General features: G+C 39.6%; 2 protein-coding genes and 1 non-coding gene across 9 annotated transcripts in view; all 3 read right to left on the bottom strand.

Moving 5' to 3' along the window:
• Positions 1-12,634, bottom strand: part of sh3pxd2aa (SH3 and PX domains 2Aa) — an 83,149-nt gene extending 70,515 nt beyond the window's left edge. For 4 of the 6 annotated variants that reach the window (XM_043239630.1, XM_043239976.1, XM_043240236.1 and 1 more), the window contains exons 1-2: positions 12,048-12,634; positions 1,185-1,265 (exon numbers count right to left, since the gene is read on the bottom strand). In XM_043239630.1, the coding sequence (XP_043095565.1) occupies positions 1,185-1,265; positions 12,048-12,119 (153 nt within the window). In that variant the 5' untranslated portion in view covers positions 12,120-12,634. The remainder of the gene's footprint in view (positions 1-1,184; positions 1,266-12,047) is intronic. The other 2 variants (XM_043239715.1, XM_043239891.1) reach the window with 2 other exon arrangements.
• An 801-nt stretch (positions 12,635-13,435) lies between these two features.
• stn1 (STN1 subunit of CST complex) lies at positions 13,436-17,154 on the bottom strand. 2 transcript variants are annotated; one of them, XM_043244368.1, is made up of 9 exons: positions 16,890-17,154; positions 16,513-16,608; positions 16,246-16,323; positions 15,937-16,104; positions 15,697-15,817; positions 15,440-15,590; positions 14,820-14,945; positions 14,530-14,602; positions 13,436-14,280 (listed from the first exon to the last, which is right to left on the bottom strand). In XM_043244368.1, the coding sequence occupies exons 1-9, from the start codon at positions 17,023-17,025 to the stop codon at positions 14,123-14,125; spliced, it is 1,107 nt and encodes a 368-aa protein (XP_043100303.1). In that variant the 5' UTR covers positions 17,026-17,154; the 3' UTR covers positions 13,436-14,122. The 2 variants fall into 2 exon arrangements, with proteins under 2 accessions (XP_043100303.1, XP_043100393.1); XM_043244458.1 differs by having other exon boundaries at positions 16,246-16,320.
• A 528-nt stretch (positions 17,155-17,682) lies between these two features.
• trnae-cuc lies at positions 17,683-17,754 on the bottom strand. Its single transcript has one exon. It is a non-coding gene; the product is annotated as a tRNA-Glu (tRNA).
• Between the last annotated feature and the right edge of the window lie 703 nt (positions 17,755-18,457).

Raw genomic sequence — 18,457 nt, 5'->3', positions numbered from 1 at the left:
GTCTGGAGAACAGCCTTGTTACCTTATTAAAAGAGGTCTTGACATTGTACATATCCTAAACATTAAATATGGTAATACTACGGTTTACACATTAAAAAATAAATAAATATATATAAATATATATATATGGTATTACTATTGTACATTGTCAAAAATTTACATTGCTAAGATTATTTAAATTAGTTTTAAAAAGCATCAGTACGCTTTTAGACTGCATTAAATCAATGTGACAGTAAAGAAAATAAAGATAACTTCTTCAAAGATTTATATTTAAAAAAATGAGTTGACATCCACTTTGAACACGAAAGGATCATGTGACACTGAATTATGCTGAAAATTCAATATGGCCATCACAGGGATAAACTACATTTTAAAGTAGGCTATTCAAATAGTAAACTGTTATTTTAAACTGTAAAAACAATCATCATATTAATGCAGGGCATAAAAATATTATTACCTCAACTTCTGAACAGTGGTGTAAATCCAAAAAGACAGAATATTACCACTATACATCTCCAAAAACCATGACGATGCTATGGAACTTCATATAGCTATAGACACAATGTAAATAAGCCGGTACTGTACCAATTGTGCAGACATGTTCATAGACACATGCTTACGCTGCAACTAAATGTGCAAAGTCATCTCAACCCTACACAGTCTTTCTTCCAGACTTTACAGAGGGGCCCGCTGCACCTGAAGGGTTGGGTGTGAACGCCGTCTTTTCTCCCTTCTGCTTCCAAAGCAAATACTGTTATTGGCGGCGCTATCCTGAGAGCTCTGTCTCAGAGTTAGACTTTAATTTGTAAAATACACCCATAAATGTCATTCAGCATAACCCCTCGGCTCCAGCCTGTAACGCATGCTACATTAAATAGCATTAGACTCATATCACATTCTTTCTTCTCCTTATTATTCATTCTCCTCTGCCACTTGCCACTGCTTTGGGAATAAAAATGCACCATTATTAATGTGTCATGCTAATAAAGCACATTTTAAAAGTGAGAACGAATGAGAAATAGTGTAAGGCGTGTAAACGTAGCCCTGGCTTGCATTAGACTGACATTAAAAAGACATTAAACTCAATTCTGAGGTAAATACCCATTACCTGAGGAAAAGAAAATACAGAAAGGCAAGAGAAGTTTGACAGAGAGAGAAAGAGTGTTAAACTTAAGAAAGCTTACCTGAAGGTCAAAGAATTTACTGTATCTTCTGTAGATGACGTGGGACGTTGAGTCCGAGTATGTGACGTTGATGAGATACACCTGAAAAGAGAACAAAGTCAAGAAAGGCCATTAGAATCTATACGATTTATTCTGCAGCTAATCGAGTCGCTACGCTCAGAAAGCAGTTAAAATGTATTTTATTTAATCCAGTTTATTTAAGTTTAACCCAAGAACGAGATGTCATTTCACAGCACCGACTGTTCAGGAAACGCCACTGTATAGTCAGGGACAAATATTTCCGGCACGTATACAATTCCTAACAAACCAAGCTCTATTGTCCTGCAACAGAAGTTCAGACGTTTCGTTCCTGCACAAGGCCACCAACAGACAATATGACATCACGCGGAACCGTGCGCTCAGAGTTGAGGGGAACTCCTGTTCGCAGGAATTTTCCCCCGGATGGGACACTTGCAGGGTGCCTCTGCCCTGCACCCCTCTCAGCAGTGGATGGGACAGCTTCCTCTGTCCTCTAAACACAGGACATACGTAATCAGTCTTTCTCGACACAGTCATGTTAAAACCACTTCTAATAAAGACTATTGTTTGGATGATATTGTATATAAAATTTCATCTGCTCGTACTTAGGGTTTAGGGGGTTTATCACTTAAAATATAAATATAAAACAACAGCAAAACTCAACTTTTTAACTCTTGGGGAGTTGGAGAAATGAGCCTATTTTAAAGACGTGGAGTGTTCCTTTAAGTTTAATTTGAAGTACTTAGCAGAATATTAAAACTAATTACTAAAAGTTAAAATAAATACAGAAAAAAATAAATAAGGAAAATTGCACAGTTTATTTATAATGGATCACACCTCCTTGCAGTCTCACTAAAACAAAAGTTAACAAATAATTCACAAGTCTCATTTTTAAAGCTTCCAGCGCCAATCAAAACAGTCCATAAAACTGTAATAAATCGATATACATTTGTAAGACGTTTGATTTGGATTTAGCACATTTCATTGCATCTACTGAGTCAATATATTACAGGCTCATTTCAGAATGATATTCTGACCACAGCTCTCTAGCATCAATCCTTCAAATAAATTGCCCCACCAATTGTGAGCTACAGGACAGTGTGTTGACAACGACCTCTCCAGGGTCTAAACTCAGTCACGTCAAACCTGTTCAAGGTCTTCTCCGCTGTGAGCAGCATGTCTGAGCTGATCCTGGAGAGAGAAGTGTCTGGAAGCTGTATTTGTGACACTTGGGATCTAACAGCTTTGGAGTTTTGCTGTGATCTTTAGTGATCGGCTCCCAAGAAGCTGCATGAAGCACAATAGTATGTGTAATGCTTGTGTGTAAAAAATGGCTTATTTTGTCCATAAATGCGAAAAAGATAATCCCTCAGTAAACATTGCCACATTTTTGCTCCATATTGCAGAGTATTGCATGTCTGTTTACCATGGTAACCACCAGAATTCAAGTTACCCTATTTATTAGTGATTTCTGCTCAGGCACGCATCACTGCTGCTCTTCTTTTTTTAAAAAAAAGCTTACTATTAAAATTCTTAAATTGTCATGTTTGTGCTACAAATTGTGTAGCTTTTTGGGAGGAGGTGTGCTATTATCTAAACGATGACATTTCTGGTCAGTCATAAAATGGCCAAAAATATTGGCTGTAATCTATAATCTCGTTCACTGTTCTCTGTATTACTCCACTCTCCTTTAAAAGAGTGAATGAAAATGAGTGAATTCGGACAACAAGCACAACAAAAGTGCTGTGGGCGGCAATATTTCGCGAGAAAAAGGAATTCATTCGACGTACCCAGTGCATTGGTGTTCTCCAGCGGCTTGCATTTCAGTTGAACACTAGTCATTGCATTTTGGGATTGAATGAGCGTACTTGATAATGCCCACTATAGTTTCGGATACCACTAGAAATGGCCATCTTCTCAAATAATATGCTATAATAAGGTAAATGCAGCCAGCAGCCATAGACATTAAAAAAATGGCCAAGCCACCTAGAAAAGCTCTAACGTTTACCCAGAAAACATGCTAAAAAACCTAGCATTGTGGCATCAGATTTCGCACCTAGAAATGCCACTCAGAACATATATAGCACCATGCTAACAACCCTTGTATTATGGGACCTAGTTTTGCACCTACCAAAACAGTACTAACATTGAAAAAACTAGCAAGGGACTATAATCACTCAGCAAAACAACATAGCAACATGCTAACACCCCTGGCACTGGGGCCCCAAGTTTTGCACCTCCCTACTGAAAAAAAAGTGCTGAAATCAGCCTAAGCTTGTTGAAAAATCACGGTTCTTACACTTTTACTTTTTAATAAAACCGTGGTTCTTTTTCCCAAGAGACCCTTTTTCCCTTTTTTCTGAACGTTTTATTGTTTTGTTAGACTTTGTTGTGGCATTGATAATTCTAGATCTCAATGTAAATACAAAATACAGAATGTCAAATAAAAATATACACACAACTTACACATATCCAAGTTATTCACATTGTGGTGCTTTGCGCAGGCAGGCATCATTGACATTGCCCTCAGTTAAAAATTTTACAGTAACAGTACTTGCAGTAACTATGGTGACTGTGGTTAAAAGGGAAGAGATTGTTCTAAATGGTAAAAAAAAAAAAAAAAAAAAAAAGAAAGTTTTCCAGTTTTCTGAAACATTCGAACGGTAGTAAACCCAGAGTACTGAGCACACAGAGAGCGAGGCATCTGTTGCGACAGAAAGTTTAGCACAATTGAGTCTGGGCTGGGTTTATTAGACAAGCAAATCGTTTGATTTACCTCATCTCCATAGTCTGTCATGTATCAACGCTTATGCCATGGACCATAAAGTGGGAAGCGGCATCAGATTTTCTGTGGGTAATGAAATATGACTGCTATCATATGAAACAGGCAGATGTTTGTGGTGGAGCTGCAGAGAGAGCGAGAAACAGACAGAGGAGGCTCTGACCTGAGCTGCGAGACAGACGGCTTACATGCTTGTGAGTATTTGCATTGCGCCAGGTTAAAGTGCCTCCTCTGTTAGCAGAATGCTGGGAAACAGCCTTGACTAAATCGCCTTACGCTGCTTCCCACAGTGTTTGTGCAGCTATCCAAACAGATACATGCTTATCACACACCGTGCCTGGAAAAGAGTGTGAGTGCATAAGAGGCTTTCTTTGAAAGCATGTGCTAAAAAGATACTCCATGTGTGTGTGAGGAACTCCTACAGGAGTTATTTAAAGACCCCTGACCGGACCGGCATGTATGGTTGCTGATTCTGCCCTTCTCTGCCCAACTGTAATATGTAATTTCACCACGGAGATGACCTCAATCATTGTGTGTGTGTGTGTGTGTGTGTGTGTGTGTAAGATGCAAACTCATCACATCTCTAAGACCATCTTCATGGCAACCACAGTGGAAAACAGGACTGCTGAAAGCCCACGCCCAAAATATCACGAGCAACTTCACCGTCCCAGAGAGCCAAAATAGCTTTTAAACAGACAGCTTTGAACCTTCCATGTTAAACCATGTTCACAATATTTCTGACCTTTTATCGACCTTTTTTTATGACAAATACCTGAAGGTCTTTGACTGAACATTGCTAATGAAACACTAGTGTTTTCTGTTCTGCCCTTTGCACTGACTCAGTCCAACTCACTCGGTTGTTCCTTTAGCCCACTGAAGTAATACGACAACAGCAATAATAATACGTCTTTTAAATATATTAAAATGTAGAAACAATTAAAATTGTTAATAATGCTAAATAATTATCAATTATACATCATACATCATAATTATCAATGATTCTACATCAGTGTTTTCTTAAAACGTTAACATAATTAATTTCACTTTAACCATCTGTTCACATTAATTGATATGAACTAACAAAACAACAAAAGAGTAAATTCTGCAACAAACGTATTGCTCGTTGTTAGTTAACTATTGTTGGGGCTACCAAATAATCTTTCTTTCCTTAGTCCTGAAATCAAAAACTAGGTAACTACCCATTAAGTTAATTTCTCATTGGGGCTGTCAAACGATTAATCAGTTAATCACTTTCAGAAAAGTGTTTACATAATATATGTGTTTGTACTTTGTATAAATATAACATTTAAGAAAAATATTAAATATTTCTATATATTTTGGAAGTGATTAATCTCGATTAATTGTTTGACGGCCCTATTTCTCATTTTTATTTTTTGTCCGGTCTAGACAAAAATTAAATAAATGGGCCATCTCTAGGCATAGAATATAAACAATGTCTCAAATTGTTAAAATACAAGTACTCAAACATTTCTCACCAATTTCACTCAAAACCCAACGTTACGTGCATTAATTTCTCCGAAGCAACTGTAAAAAACAAATATGGAAGTAGATATTTAAATAATGAGAATTCCATGAAGAGTCTTGATCTAAGAAAGGTCAAACTCTGGGCAATAAAACGTTCCCTCGGCCTATAACATCTGTTCTCTGGGATTGGGCTGATTATATTCATTGATGTTGTTAAAAAGAACACAACAAAGAATCCTGATTTCAAGTGTTCTTCAAAATCTTTAGACATAAAAGAACAGACATAACACAATGGAGACCTCCCTCTTCCAAATTAGGACTCCTACGATGGAGTCAGGGTACAAGATTAAGACAAAGCAGCAGTATTTCTGAACGACACAGAGATACTGAATATGCATATAAGCAAAAGAGCACATTCGACAATTTAGTCTACATTCTCTCTTGTCATTTGCGAGAAGAAAACCCTCATTCTGTCTCCAATGAGATGCAGAGATGCCACACAAAAGCCTTCTTCAAGTAATTCAATAGCTACCCGCAGAATCAACAATAATCTTCAAAGCATGGCAGCAAACAAAGCACTTCGCCCGCTGATTGAAAACTTCCAACTAAACTTTCAAAGGTTTGGCCGCACACATTTTATTACTGCTCATAAATAAATCAGTCAGCACAAACACTCTCCTAAGACCAAACTCAAAGAACAAAACTATGCATCTCATCAAAAACCAAAGCTTTCCTTAGATTAGATTAACATCAGCAGAACAGACTTCAGCATGTCCAGCGGAGACACATATTTCAGATATAAAAGGAGAAGCAGGATTTCGAATGAGAAGTAAAGCCAGAGAAACTTACTGAAAAGCAGTCGTCTTGTCTTCAGATTTGTCATAAGAAAAGGATGAGGAGGTTTTAAGCCTGAAGTCTTGGTGGGGCTTAAAGTACAGGCCTCACCACTTAAGTAACTCAACCCCGCCTTAAGAGACTATTTCAAGAGACACATAAAAGGCTATCCATCTACCATATTTCCAACTATGGTGCATTCATAGCCACAAAATGGCATTTTATTCAGCTGGTTAAAGAGTTAAAATCTATGATGTGAAAGCAGCAACATGTCTGTGCTGAGCAACTAGTTTTAAGACGTCTAGACATTATGTGATCTAGGATTTTATACCATGCACTGTTGTATTTTGAATAAACCAAGCAAACCCACAATGTGTTGCAGAAGGCAAATATACATGACGTCACCTAAGCCGGGGTCCACAACTGATAGTACACTCTTAAAAATAGAGGTGCTTAAAAGGTTCTTCACAACGATGCCATAGAAGAACCATTTGCAGTTGCTTTGCCATCAAAAAACATTTGGTCAAAGATTCCTTAAAAAAAATCTAATTCTTACCTTTTTTTTTAATCTGAAGAACCTTCTTTTGCCACAAAGAACGTTTTGTGAAATAGGAAGGTTCTTAAAGTTCTTTATAGAGCCATTTAGACAAAAAGGCTCTTCTATGGCATTGGGCAGTTTATTTAATGTAATAAACTTACAATTCATAAAAATCTAAAAACTTTCAAAAAACAGCTTACTGGCATTAATGAGAAGTATTGTTGGTGCAAACTGTAAAATACAAAAACAACATATAATTATTTAAATTAGTTAGTTAACAAATTATGTGTGTGTGTGTGTGTATATATATATATATATATATATATATATATATATATATATATATATATATATATATATATATATATATTTACAAAAGCATTAGCTTCTGAAAAAACCATAAATGCAATAGATGGTGTTGGAAAATGTTACAAAGTGAAATGGGTTGGAAATTATGTTTCGTGCTAGTTATGTGCTTAGTAAAAAAATATTTTTTTAAATAAAATGAATAAACTGCACACAGTCAAATGGGAATAGATTGACAGCCATCATATTTCATGAGGTGGTGAAACCTCATAATATTGTCCCTCTGTAAACTACAATTTTCCTAATTGCCAAAACCCACAACATATGGTGCATGTTCTCATAAAAAGTACTCAGAACAAAGACTAGTGGAAACATAAATAGCCCCAAACAACACACTGACCGAAACCAAGACCCACAAACTCAAAGGCTAAGTACAGTAAATGCGTTCCTATCACAGCAAATTTGGCAATAGCTCCAAGTCCAGGTCTCAAGGGGTGAGCATTTACTGCACGGTTTAAGCCATGTAACTGCAGGCGGGTCCACTGGTAATGGGATTCTGGAAAGGGAATTTCCCACAGGAAGTGATAAACTTGTAAATCATTAATTAAACAATATGTAGATCAAGGTAGAGAGAGCAAAAGATGAAAGGTAGCTTTCTGATCCTCCTCACTGAACAACAGAGTGATCCAAAGAACAAACGCAGTTGACGCTCGTTCTCTCCCTACTTCCTTTGCGTTTTGTTGTGGTCATTTCCACTTTGCCGGCGCCTCTTCACCCTCTTACCTACATGCAAATGCACATTTCTGCTTCAAAAGGGACTCGGTACAGGAAGTGGAACTTGAATGAACGGCGTTTCCTGAAAAGCTGCAGATTAAAAAAAAGTGTCCACTCAGCGTATGCGCGTCAACTTTGAGCGCCAAACCCTTTGGCCTTTCAGAGCAACCTGGGACAAGCCACTTCTTCTGGATCTCAAAAAAACAAGCGACAGCGGGAACACATTCATCATCCGCTCGCTCACTGTAACAAACTGATAATCTGCCAACGGTCAAATATCATACGACGGATTCTGATTATTACACTCGCGGATGGGAGCGAACAGCCTCCGCCAGATCTGAATGGTGTAACGAATGATGTGTAGATGAAACTGTCAGCGAGTAAACACTGTACTGCTAGTTTTCAGCTCCATTACACCTACATGGCCTTTCAAACCCCCTCAACAATCCCATCTTTCATCATAGAACCCTTTGAGAAAGCCAGGCCCAGTGCTTCACAAAACACGTCGTTTTAAGCAACTTAGAAACAATTAGAATGCACTGAAACCGTGATGCAGTTCTGATAAAGCGTCCCAGGAAAGCACTCGGTGGGATAATTTCTCTTTATGGATGACGTTACGTCATTAGTTACTATATGAGAGAGCAAGCCATTTCCCATGAAGACCGCTGTACTGTGGCAGAGCTTCACTTCCTGCCCACACATGTTGTCACCAGCAGCTCTGGCATCATTTGTTCTCTATGATGTAATCAAGCTGCACTGAAAGCAATAGCGTTCGCTCCGCAACTGGCGGCGGGCAGACAGTAACTCTACAAAAAAGAAGCAATGAGCTTTAGTGCACCGAGATGTCGTGTTGGACAAGGAACAAGCGAGGAGGAGGGGAAATGAAAACGTGGAAATTGAAGACAGGCAGGATGCAGCGGGAGCCATTTATCAGTACATGAATGTATGCGAGCGCTGGTATAGGATGTGTGTGGGGTACGGAGGGAGGGGGGAGAGTTTAAAGAGACAGCTCACCCAAAAATTTAAACACTTACTGCTAATCGGCGTTTGGGGAGGTCCTCAGGATGCATAAAATGGCATTTGGGGTGACTGAGAATTTTTTTATAGAAACGAAAACGTTTCATTTCTCAAAGATGCACTGAATCGACACTGAAGTGATGGTAGAGACTTTTAAATTGTCACAAAAGATTTACACTTGGTTTCACAGACAAGGCCTAAGCCTAGTCCTAGACTAAAATCTAAGTCTGAGCTGTTTCAACTAAAAGAAACTCGCACTGACTGAATATCTCGGTGTCTTTGTTTTGTCCCAATTGCGTAAATGTCCAAAAAGCATCAGTTTCCCGCAAAAAAAAAACCATTGTTAGGCACAACTTTGATAATAATAATAGGAAATGTTTCTTTAGCAGCAAATCAGCATATTAAATTGATTTCTGAAGGATCATGTGACACTCAACACTGGAGTATGTTTTGCTTTGCCATCAGAACATGTTCCTGTTTTTACTGTATATTGATCAAATAAATTCAGTCTTGGTTAGCGTGAGACTTCATTCAAAAATATTTCGAAAATACTTGACAACCTCAAAACAATAGAGAGAACAACTAGACGATAATAAACAAGCACCAAAAATGTGGCCAAATTAAATCCACTGTATTTTTAGAATAAAACAAAGGACAAATCAAATTTTCATTGCTGTAGCAATCAACATTCTGCCACACACGTTGTTGATTGAGCTTAACTTATTAAACCCACAATATTTATTAATCCTACAAGCATAAAGTCTGTTGTGACCCCAAGACATTGTATGAGCTTCAAAAAGAGTTGGAACAACGCACAGAATTCTTTTATGGTTCTTTTAAATCGCCTTGATCACCTGCTTCGGTTACATGGAAAAAAAAGCAGCATGAACATTATTCAAACCGTCTCCTTTTGCGCTCCACTGAAAACAAGAAAACCCGAAAACATCTGGACCAGCAGGAGGACGAACAAATGATGAGAGAATCGTCGTTTCAGGGTGAACTAAAGTGTTAGAAATAAATTAATAGCCATTACACAGGGGCCAAACCATCATCATTCATGGCATGTTGTGGCATGAACCTCTTGTAGTGGCCTATGACAGGGATTTAACAGATGGAAACAGCTAAGGAAATGTGTCACATACAAAAGCTGACAAGACAGCAGATTGTCTAGGGAGAGCCTCGAGGCGGTTTCGTGTAACGTTCACACACACACACACACACACACAAACACATTTTGGACATGTGGGGCTCTGTTGGGAACCAGTGCTCGCTAATGAAGTGAGTGTGTGAGAAAACATGTCTCACACGCACACGTACGCACGCGATTCCCACAAAGACATAATAAAAAGCAATTCCGTCCACCTTCGGAGGAGGATTTCAGTGCTCACTTCCTGTCTGGAAGCCTGAAATTTTCCATCGTATGACCCCCTATTTTTACTCGGTCCTACTTCAAATCCTCAGCTGACTAATGATGACAAACCTGCGCTCCTTTTTCCGAAGCGGTTGTGAATACACTCTTTATCATCCCACAGATGCACGTAAAACTTGTCCCAGATTAGAGTAAAAGCCAGTCTAGTGTATAAAGGAGGTTTTTTTTTTGCACTTTTTGTAAATAAAGCAAGGCTTCCTTTCAAAGAGAGGAAGTCAGACCGTTCCTGGGGAATAAAACAAGGGCATGTGGGTTCAAGTTTCCCCTCCTCCTTTTCTCTCTCTCTCTCTCTCTTCAATGGAAAGCATACCCAGCTGTTTGACAAACAGTACTAATGAGACCGAACAACTGCTTTTCTTTTTTTACTCTCTTTCCAGGGTATGTGGAAGCCTGTGGGATACGAGGCCATGCATATTTCGAAGTCTCACTCTCTCGGGAGAGAACGTAGTGAATCTGTGGCAAAGCAAATGACTCCGGTGGAAGTTATATGGGGGCAGGGTAATGTACTAATGCTGATCTGAGAACAGCTCTACAGCTCTCGCGGTTAGGAGATTGAGACAATGGGCCCGCGTTAAACAAGATGTTCCAAACAAAAGCCACAACTACCGACGAATGTCAAGGCTGTTAAAATGCACCATAATTCAGAACGAAAGAATATTCGGCTGCTGTTTAAAAACTGCCACCTTTTTGTTTCAGTGTGCACTCAAGCCGGGATGAGCTTTACAGGTTTCTATATTAGTTTTCATTTAGATGCACTTTGGATGATCAACGTCACAACACGCATGATCATCGGGCTGCACAAGGGATATGGAAAACACACATAAACATCTTTTTTGATAATTGTGCGCTTAAATATTTATATTAATTGGAGAATTAGCTGTATATTTATTCAGGAAAAATATGGTACAGATTTTCATTTAGAGAAAAATGGCCCAAATGCATTTATGTGGAGCTATAAGGCCTAGCATATGCTCTCAAGAAGTGCTATCATAAATATTTAAAACAAACCGCAGAGTCCATCTTTTGCAGGAAATATATAAGCTTCTGCTCCAGCCATATATGGGCACTTCTTTGGGCCACTAAACCTAGAATCTGTCGCCGAAGTTTCGGCCTGAATTGCTCTGAAACGAGGTGTGACAGAAAGTTGAATAACTTTTGACGACAGATGAACGAAACACGCACGCCACTGCTCATTGCATGCGAATAATATTCTCAGCATAGTTTTGTAACATATCTTCGTGCTCAAGCTATAGCATAATTGTATCGTTTCCGCCGATTGCTATTGCGATATTGTTATTGTGCTAATTATGCCATTGACTCTACCTGCAGAACCCTACACAGAAATCTAAACCCACTAATTGATTTGTCAACTGAATATAGTAGGTTCACACGGGCGTTTAATCTGAGGTAATTCTCTTCTACACGTTATTTTTTGTTGTTGTTGTTGTTTTTCATCTTAAACGGACGCCTGTGGTTTGTTGCTATGTATTCTCCAATAAAAAACAAGACAACTCTAACGGCTAATGATAAAACAAGACTTTCGTAGGAGAACGCAGAACCAGCTCAAGACGTATTTGCTCCCGATGTTCTTTAGCGTGATCCAGATGCGTTTTTTTCCCCCTATAGCTATCTCAGCATCAGGTTCGAGAAGGACGCAAGGTGAATAGGTAGCCAACTCACGTAATGTTTGGATGGATTCCTCCTCTTCTCCACATCCACCACTTTTACATCCAAAACTGTCCTAAACTGCATTGTGAAAACAGAGGCTTCGGGAGCACGGCTAGTAACCAGACAGCCACAGAATTAAATGGACAGTCACGAAGACGCTCGCACGAATAATATCGATGTTCCTCTCCTCAATGAAAGCGAGCGATCGTTGCCCCCCGGCCCCGTCCGTCCGTCCGTTTAATCAGTCCGTTTGTTTCCCCCCCACCCCCCCCTGACGTAACGTGGAAATGAAGATCGAGTGATAAATCATGCAAAACTTATATCCGTCTGCAGGAAACGCGCATCCCCGTATCCATTCCTCTCACAGCGCAGAGCGGGTTCTCGAACCGCCGCGTCCCCGCCGAATTCGAATCGAGAGACGCGTTCTACAGTGTCATTCCGGAATCCGGATCGACGCGTCATAAAGGCACGAGCGCGTCCTTTGTGTGGACTACAGTAGTGAAGCTGAAGTCTGGGGGTTCTCCTCAAACGTGAGCGGCGCGCGTCATAAAGGCCGGGGCGCATTCACCGCGAAGTCCGTTCGCAGGAAGCGCGCGCGCGCACCGGGATATTTGGGCAACGGGGCTGGGCTTCTTGACAAGGGATCCGTTGCAGTTTAAGAGCCTCTACGGGAGGAGGGGGGGGATAATAATACGAGTGCGGTGCGTTGATATCGCTGTGCTCCTTTGTGAAAGTGACAACGGTTGGGGTTTACAGAGCGGGCATTGTTTGCTTGTTTCAGCTTGTTTAAAGGCTATTGTGTGAGAAAAGAATGCAGTCGCGTATCTTGATAGTAATAGAGCCATGACACGCAGACACGAACTCTCATTTGAAAAACGACCCATAAATGGATACATTTGTGTTGTCTGTTTACGCGCGCGAACAAAGTCTGCCGCGCATTTATTCCATTACCTAAGAATACCACAGACAGCGCGAGACGTGATTTCTGTTACTCATATTTCCACCGAGCACAGAGAGACCCGAACGCGCGCGGATACAGATGTGTCCACGGACAGTGACGTATCCACTTGATCACAGTGACCTCCTTAGGCCGTGGAGTGGAACTACAGCTTCCAAACACCCATTTAGCTCGCCTGCTGTAAAAGCCCAGGGCCTGTATTCGTGAAAGATCTCAGCGCTCCTAGTAACGAAGTTCTACGACAATTCTCAGAAATGTGGGCGTTTCCTCTTATAATTAGAGAAAAGGTCCTGGTGGAGAAAAAAGGAATTCGTGAAATCCTTGAAAGGGGTCTTAAGGTACAAAATTGTTAGAGGAGTATAGACGAGTTTCCTTAGCGGTGTAGAAAATTGACAAAACATGAAGAGAGAAAAGACAGTGAGTTAATATGTGCAGGTTAATATCGTGTTTGTGACTCATTTTATTAGAGATATGCAATCTCCAACATGTTATAGCGCTAAATTAAGTACACTAACATCTTTGGTAACTGGAAAAAATGTGTGTGTATACACACACACACACACACACACACACACATACACACATACACATGTGTAGAAATCCTATATATATATGTGTGTGTGTGTGTGTGTGTGTGTGTGTGTGTGTGTGTGGATATATATGTGTAGAAATCCTATGTAGAATTTTAAGATAAATTAGGAGCTTTCTGAAAGGATTCTTAGAAGCTTTAACAACAAAGTCCCAGGACACTCTTTGCAGCATAATGGAAGTGAAAGGAAACGGGTTGCTTCCAGCTCCTATTATTTTAAAACCTTTTCAACAGGGCTATAACATTTGGACTAAAGGGTACAAATACTCAATTATTCAAAGTTTGTTTAATCTACTACAGAGATAAACTGGCGTCAAAAATAACACTTAAGAAAATACCGTACATCTGTGTGCTCTTTTAATGCTGAACCACGGGGGTTTAAAAAAAATAAATAAATAAATAAATAAAAACAATAAAATTTGTATGAAATGTACTTTAATGATTTCAACAACAACTTTTTAATATTATGTCTTCATGATTGTCAGCTACTTGTTTTTTTTAACGCTTTGATTATATTTTATGGAATTAAAAAAAACGATGCTACAAAACAGTGTAGTGCGCTTCTGTTGTGCTTATTATGTCACTATTGCATTCTAAGAAAGTCAGGGCAACCTCCAGCACCTCTCGACTCAGGTTTTGGCTGTAGCGCTGCCTCACGCTGGACAGAACATGCAGGACGTGGCATCCCTTCTCAGCATCTGCCAAAAAAATATGCATATGAGGAAGGTCCTCTACTCATGTACGAGCATGTTTTGAAATAAATATGCCTGCCTCTTTATGTCATTATACGTTCTTAAATTAATACTGCTTCAAATGAAATGAAAACAACATCAGTTATATGGTTCATTGTACAAAATAATCTCAATGCAAACCAAAAAAAGAGTGCAATAATATTAATAACGTGATGTGCAACTAGCATGCAAATTTTAAAAAAAAAATAATCTCACATTTTTCCCGTTTGGTATCCTCTCTTAATACATCCATGATCGCTGTGTGAAGATCTTTGTCTTGCTCTGTTACCTGAAGCAGCCAAGTTAATGAAACAATTATATTTTATACTAGTTTCAGACATTATTACGTTATATAACAATTCTGTTGTGATTAAACCACATTAAATATTATTTTATAACCCCAGTGGTACAATCCCGAAACGTGTAAAAAGTACGTGCAGGAAGCAAATATAAAACATTATCCCTTTCATTTTGCACTTGATAAGAGAGGTACGCGTCACACATACGTTGTAGACTTCATCCTGCGTCCGTATTTTCCGGAATATCTGACCCTCATCCTGGAGAACGCTCAGAGTCTCTTTCAGAAGGTTTCGAGTTTGCATGGCAAATGACGTCCCGGGTTGATCTGACTCCTTCAGGCAAAAAAACAAACATTTTTAAATGCGTTACGAAGGATGAGTCACCCCAACAATGAATCAGAACATTTTTTTGTCATGCATCATTCAAAATTACCAATTCAGCCTCCCTTAAAAAAACTTCCAACAAATGAAGAACATTTACATAAAATGCAAATTCCATGCACGTTCTCATTTGTCTACCAAGGAAGATATCGTTAGGCTTCTCATTAGTATACTTCTCATCACCATATGCTGCTGTCCTTGAAACTCCAGACTAGCAGCATCTCATAAAAGTGCTACAGACGATCACTCCCTGCTGCCGTCAAACAGCGCAACACATCCTCCCCGCCGTGCCCACCGTAACTTATTCCTGGCGCTTATATTCAGCTATACTCCAGCCAAGAGTAGTGACATTGAACAAGGACGGTTTGCTTTGATGTCTTTATGCGTTCATCTTTTGTGTATGCAAAATCTGCCTACACGATGGAGGTCGTGGTCAGGCCCGGTACCTGTTCTGCTGAAGAACTCTGTATCAGCGGATGTAAGAGGAACTCCACATCATATAAACGAAACCTGGCGACCTCTTTCTCTGAGAAGAACTCCTTAAGGGTGAGAACGGACCGGGAAAGCAAACAGTGGAAACGTGAGGAACCGCCTGCTCTGTAAATAAAATTTAAGAGCAAAGAAAGCATTTAGATGGATGGATGGATGGATGGATGGATGGATGGATGGATGGATGGATGGATAGATAGATAGATAGACTCACTCTGTGTTACCCAGGTCATCTCCTGGCATCTGGAAGGGCTGATCATAGCACTTTCTGTAAAGCTGAGGCATTTCCAGCATGCGCGATATCTGCTCTGCCATCACAGGATCACTTACTTTACCTAAACACGGCGTGACAATTACAGATAGATAGCTCTAAGTTAACTAGCCCGCTTCACAAAGATGCTTAATCTAACCGACTGAACAAACAAATTGTGTGTCTCCCTGAACATTCACTCACAGAAGGAGGTGGCGCTGATCTCCCTCACATCCCTGGAGGTTTTGACGGTTCCTCGTACCCTCAGCAGCTCTCCGATCTCCAGCACGGCGCTCTTCCGTTCAGCCTCCCTCAGCCGTCTGAGTTCATCTTCGATGTTAAATCCTCTAGAGAGTCCGCTAGGATATCTGGCTACATTAACGTTAGCACCGCATTAGTACTTTAAGTGGAGTAATGTCCATTAAACATCATATTTCAAATAGCTTTTTTTTTTTTTGGCTGGTTAAATATTACTAACAGCACTAACGTTGCGTGAGAGTGTTCATAACTTACATTTAAATGATTCTCCTCGATCACTCGATTTCTCATCCTTCCAACAAAGACAGTTTATGACACCAGTGCTATCATCTACTGTGTGTTTAAGAAGAACAGACAAGCACAAGTGCATTTTTCCAGGTGCTGTCCTGGGTCACATGGTTTCCAGGGCAATATAACACATTATATTTTATTACCACATTTGTTATAAAGCAATGCTAAAATGTTTACACTTTAATGCTACAATAATAAATAACATGTTTTGGGGTTTTTTTCCCCCCAGACCTCCATAGCAGTAGAAATCTTCTCTCTCTCGCTTGTAAACAACCGTCCCCAGTACATCCACCTTAAAGATTGGGTGAGTCTTGTAGAAATAAACACCTAGAAAACATCGCACACACGTGTCAAATACGGGAGCTTTCTGAAATCAGGAAATCATATACGCATTATTACTCAAAAACAAAACTTGACAAATAAACAAGTAGCTGACGAACAATGTGAAGACTTTCCCTCTTATGCAAAACAATTATTTCTCGACCATGGGGGTTTAGAAAGTAGTGTTTCTTTTAGTTTAGAATAGCATTTCTGTTCAAGTGTAGTTAAAGACAAACGTATAAACTGAATCAAACGGACCGGGGTTTAAAAGCTTGATTTTACGCTACCAGGTACTTGTCTGGACTCTTTCATCTGTAGGATGTCGGTGATGTAGAGTCTGGAGTATGCTGAGAAGACGGGGTCCAGGCCCCACAGCATAGACGGCGGCTCATCAGCATCAGCATCTCCGGGACTCGCTGCCATCGGACATCACTGTGACAGCACAAAGCTAAGCGACGAAAACTAAGAGAGGCAATGAAACAATTCTGGAGCCTGACGAACGCAAGAAGCCATGTTTGTGTTTTTCCGCTCTATGCGCAGTTGAGTCACTGCGCATATTCGGAGGCGCTACGCCGAGCTCATGAATATTAATTAAGTTACGTAAGGACGCCCCGAGCAGTAACTTCAATGCTGCTTGCTACATTTAGTGCACATAAATGTAAATATAGTGAAAGTAAGCCTTTGTTTTTCATTTTAAAGAAATTCAACAATATATAAAAAACCGTTTGAAAAATGAAAGCTGTAAAATTACTATTTACATGTTTTTTATGGGAATTTATTTATTTATGTGTCCTTTCTGTTTTTCTTGTTCGCTCGCTTGCTTAATTTTTTTACATTTTTAAATAATGTTGTAACCTGGAAAACTGTTTTTTTTTTTTTTTTTTTCACACAAAAAAAACCGGTCTAAAAATGTTGATATTGATGTTGATATTACAGTAAACGGGTGGCCAGACGATGGCGTCATGCACCTAGTGAAAGACACGTTCTCGACAGGCTCCAAAGTTTATGACAAAAAATGTCACACGTGCATCTTTTACAACATATCGTTTTACACTGGGTTTTCAGAAAAGAAAACGTATGTTCCCTGACCGGGAATCGAACCCGGGCCGCGGCGGTGAGAGCGCCGAATCCTAACCACTAGACCACCAGGGAGCGCTAGACGTCGCTTGCCTTAAAGTGGCTTTTAAAGATGACGACCTCGATCTCTGACAGATCTCTCGTGATTTATTGTTCTTCATACACTGACTCTCTTTGATAGTTTACTGATAATTACACTTATGTCTTGTGAAATCTTTTTTCCCCCTTCAACCGTCGCGCAATCTGGCCAAACCAGTTCCAAAAACATTTTAAATAACAGCTAATCGACGATTCATAAAACAAACCATTTTTTCCAGTTAGTCAAATTAATTATTTGAACAAATTAACTGACAATACGTCAGACTAACTGAAATAACCTAGTTTATTTGCCAAGGCCCCTGGGCTGCGTTTCATAAAACTGTCCTAAGCCTGATGTAGCCTACTTAAGATTTAAGATGCTTTTTGTAAACACAGTCCAAGGGGTACCTTTTTTTTTTTACAGCAGGGTTGTTTTAGCTGCAATCTTTTCTTGTTTCGGTTCTCTAAACCAGTTGCTGTGTTTTGAAGTGTGCTGAGTCAGACCTGTTAAGCTGAGAGAAGTGCTGACTCATCCTACCTTTGAGATTTATTTGTAAAACCGTCCCATTATTCCAGACAGAGGTGGACAGTTTCCTCCTAGTCTCTGCAGAGGTGTCGCAATCTGTGTCAGGTCACTGTAAGATCATAAACAGTGATAAAAGACTGATATTTGGAATAAGAGTGATAGCTGCATCTGAAG

Source organism: Puntigrus tetrazona, chromosome 1, assembly GCF_018831695.1.
Source record: "Puntigrus tetrazona isolate hp1 chromosome 1, ASM1883169v1, whole genome shotgun sequence".
Taxonomy (NCBI): Eukaryota; Metazoa; Chordata; class Actinopteri; order Cypriniformes; family Cyprinidae; genus Puntigrus; species Puntigrus tetrazona.
The sequence above is the reverse complement of the archived record's forward strand: the minus strand, read 5'-3'. Positions and strand labels throughout refer to the sequence as shown.

Bases quoted from the DNA above. Each gene is read 5' to 3' on its own strand.
- stn1 (XM_043244368.1), bottom strand. From the start codon at position 17,025: ATGGCAGCGAGTCCCGGAGATGCTGATGCTGATGAGCCGCCGTCTATG. The intron at 16,105-16,245 runs GTAAGTTATGAA...ACGTTAATGTAG, and splicing joins TCGAGGAGAATCATTTAAAT to CCAGATATCCTAGCGGACTC. The intron at 14,603-14,819 runs GTATGTGTGACG...TGGCTGCTTCAG, and splicing joins CGCAGGATGAAGTCTACAAC to GTAACAGAGCAAGACAAAGA.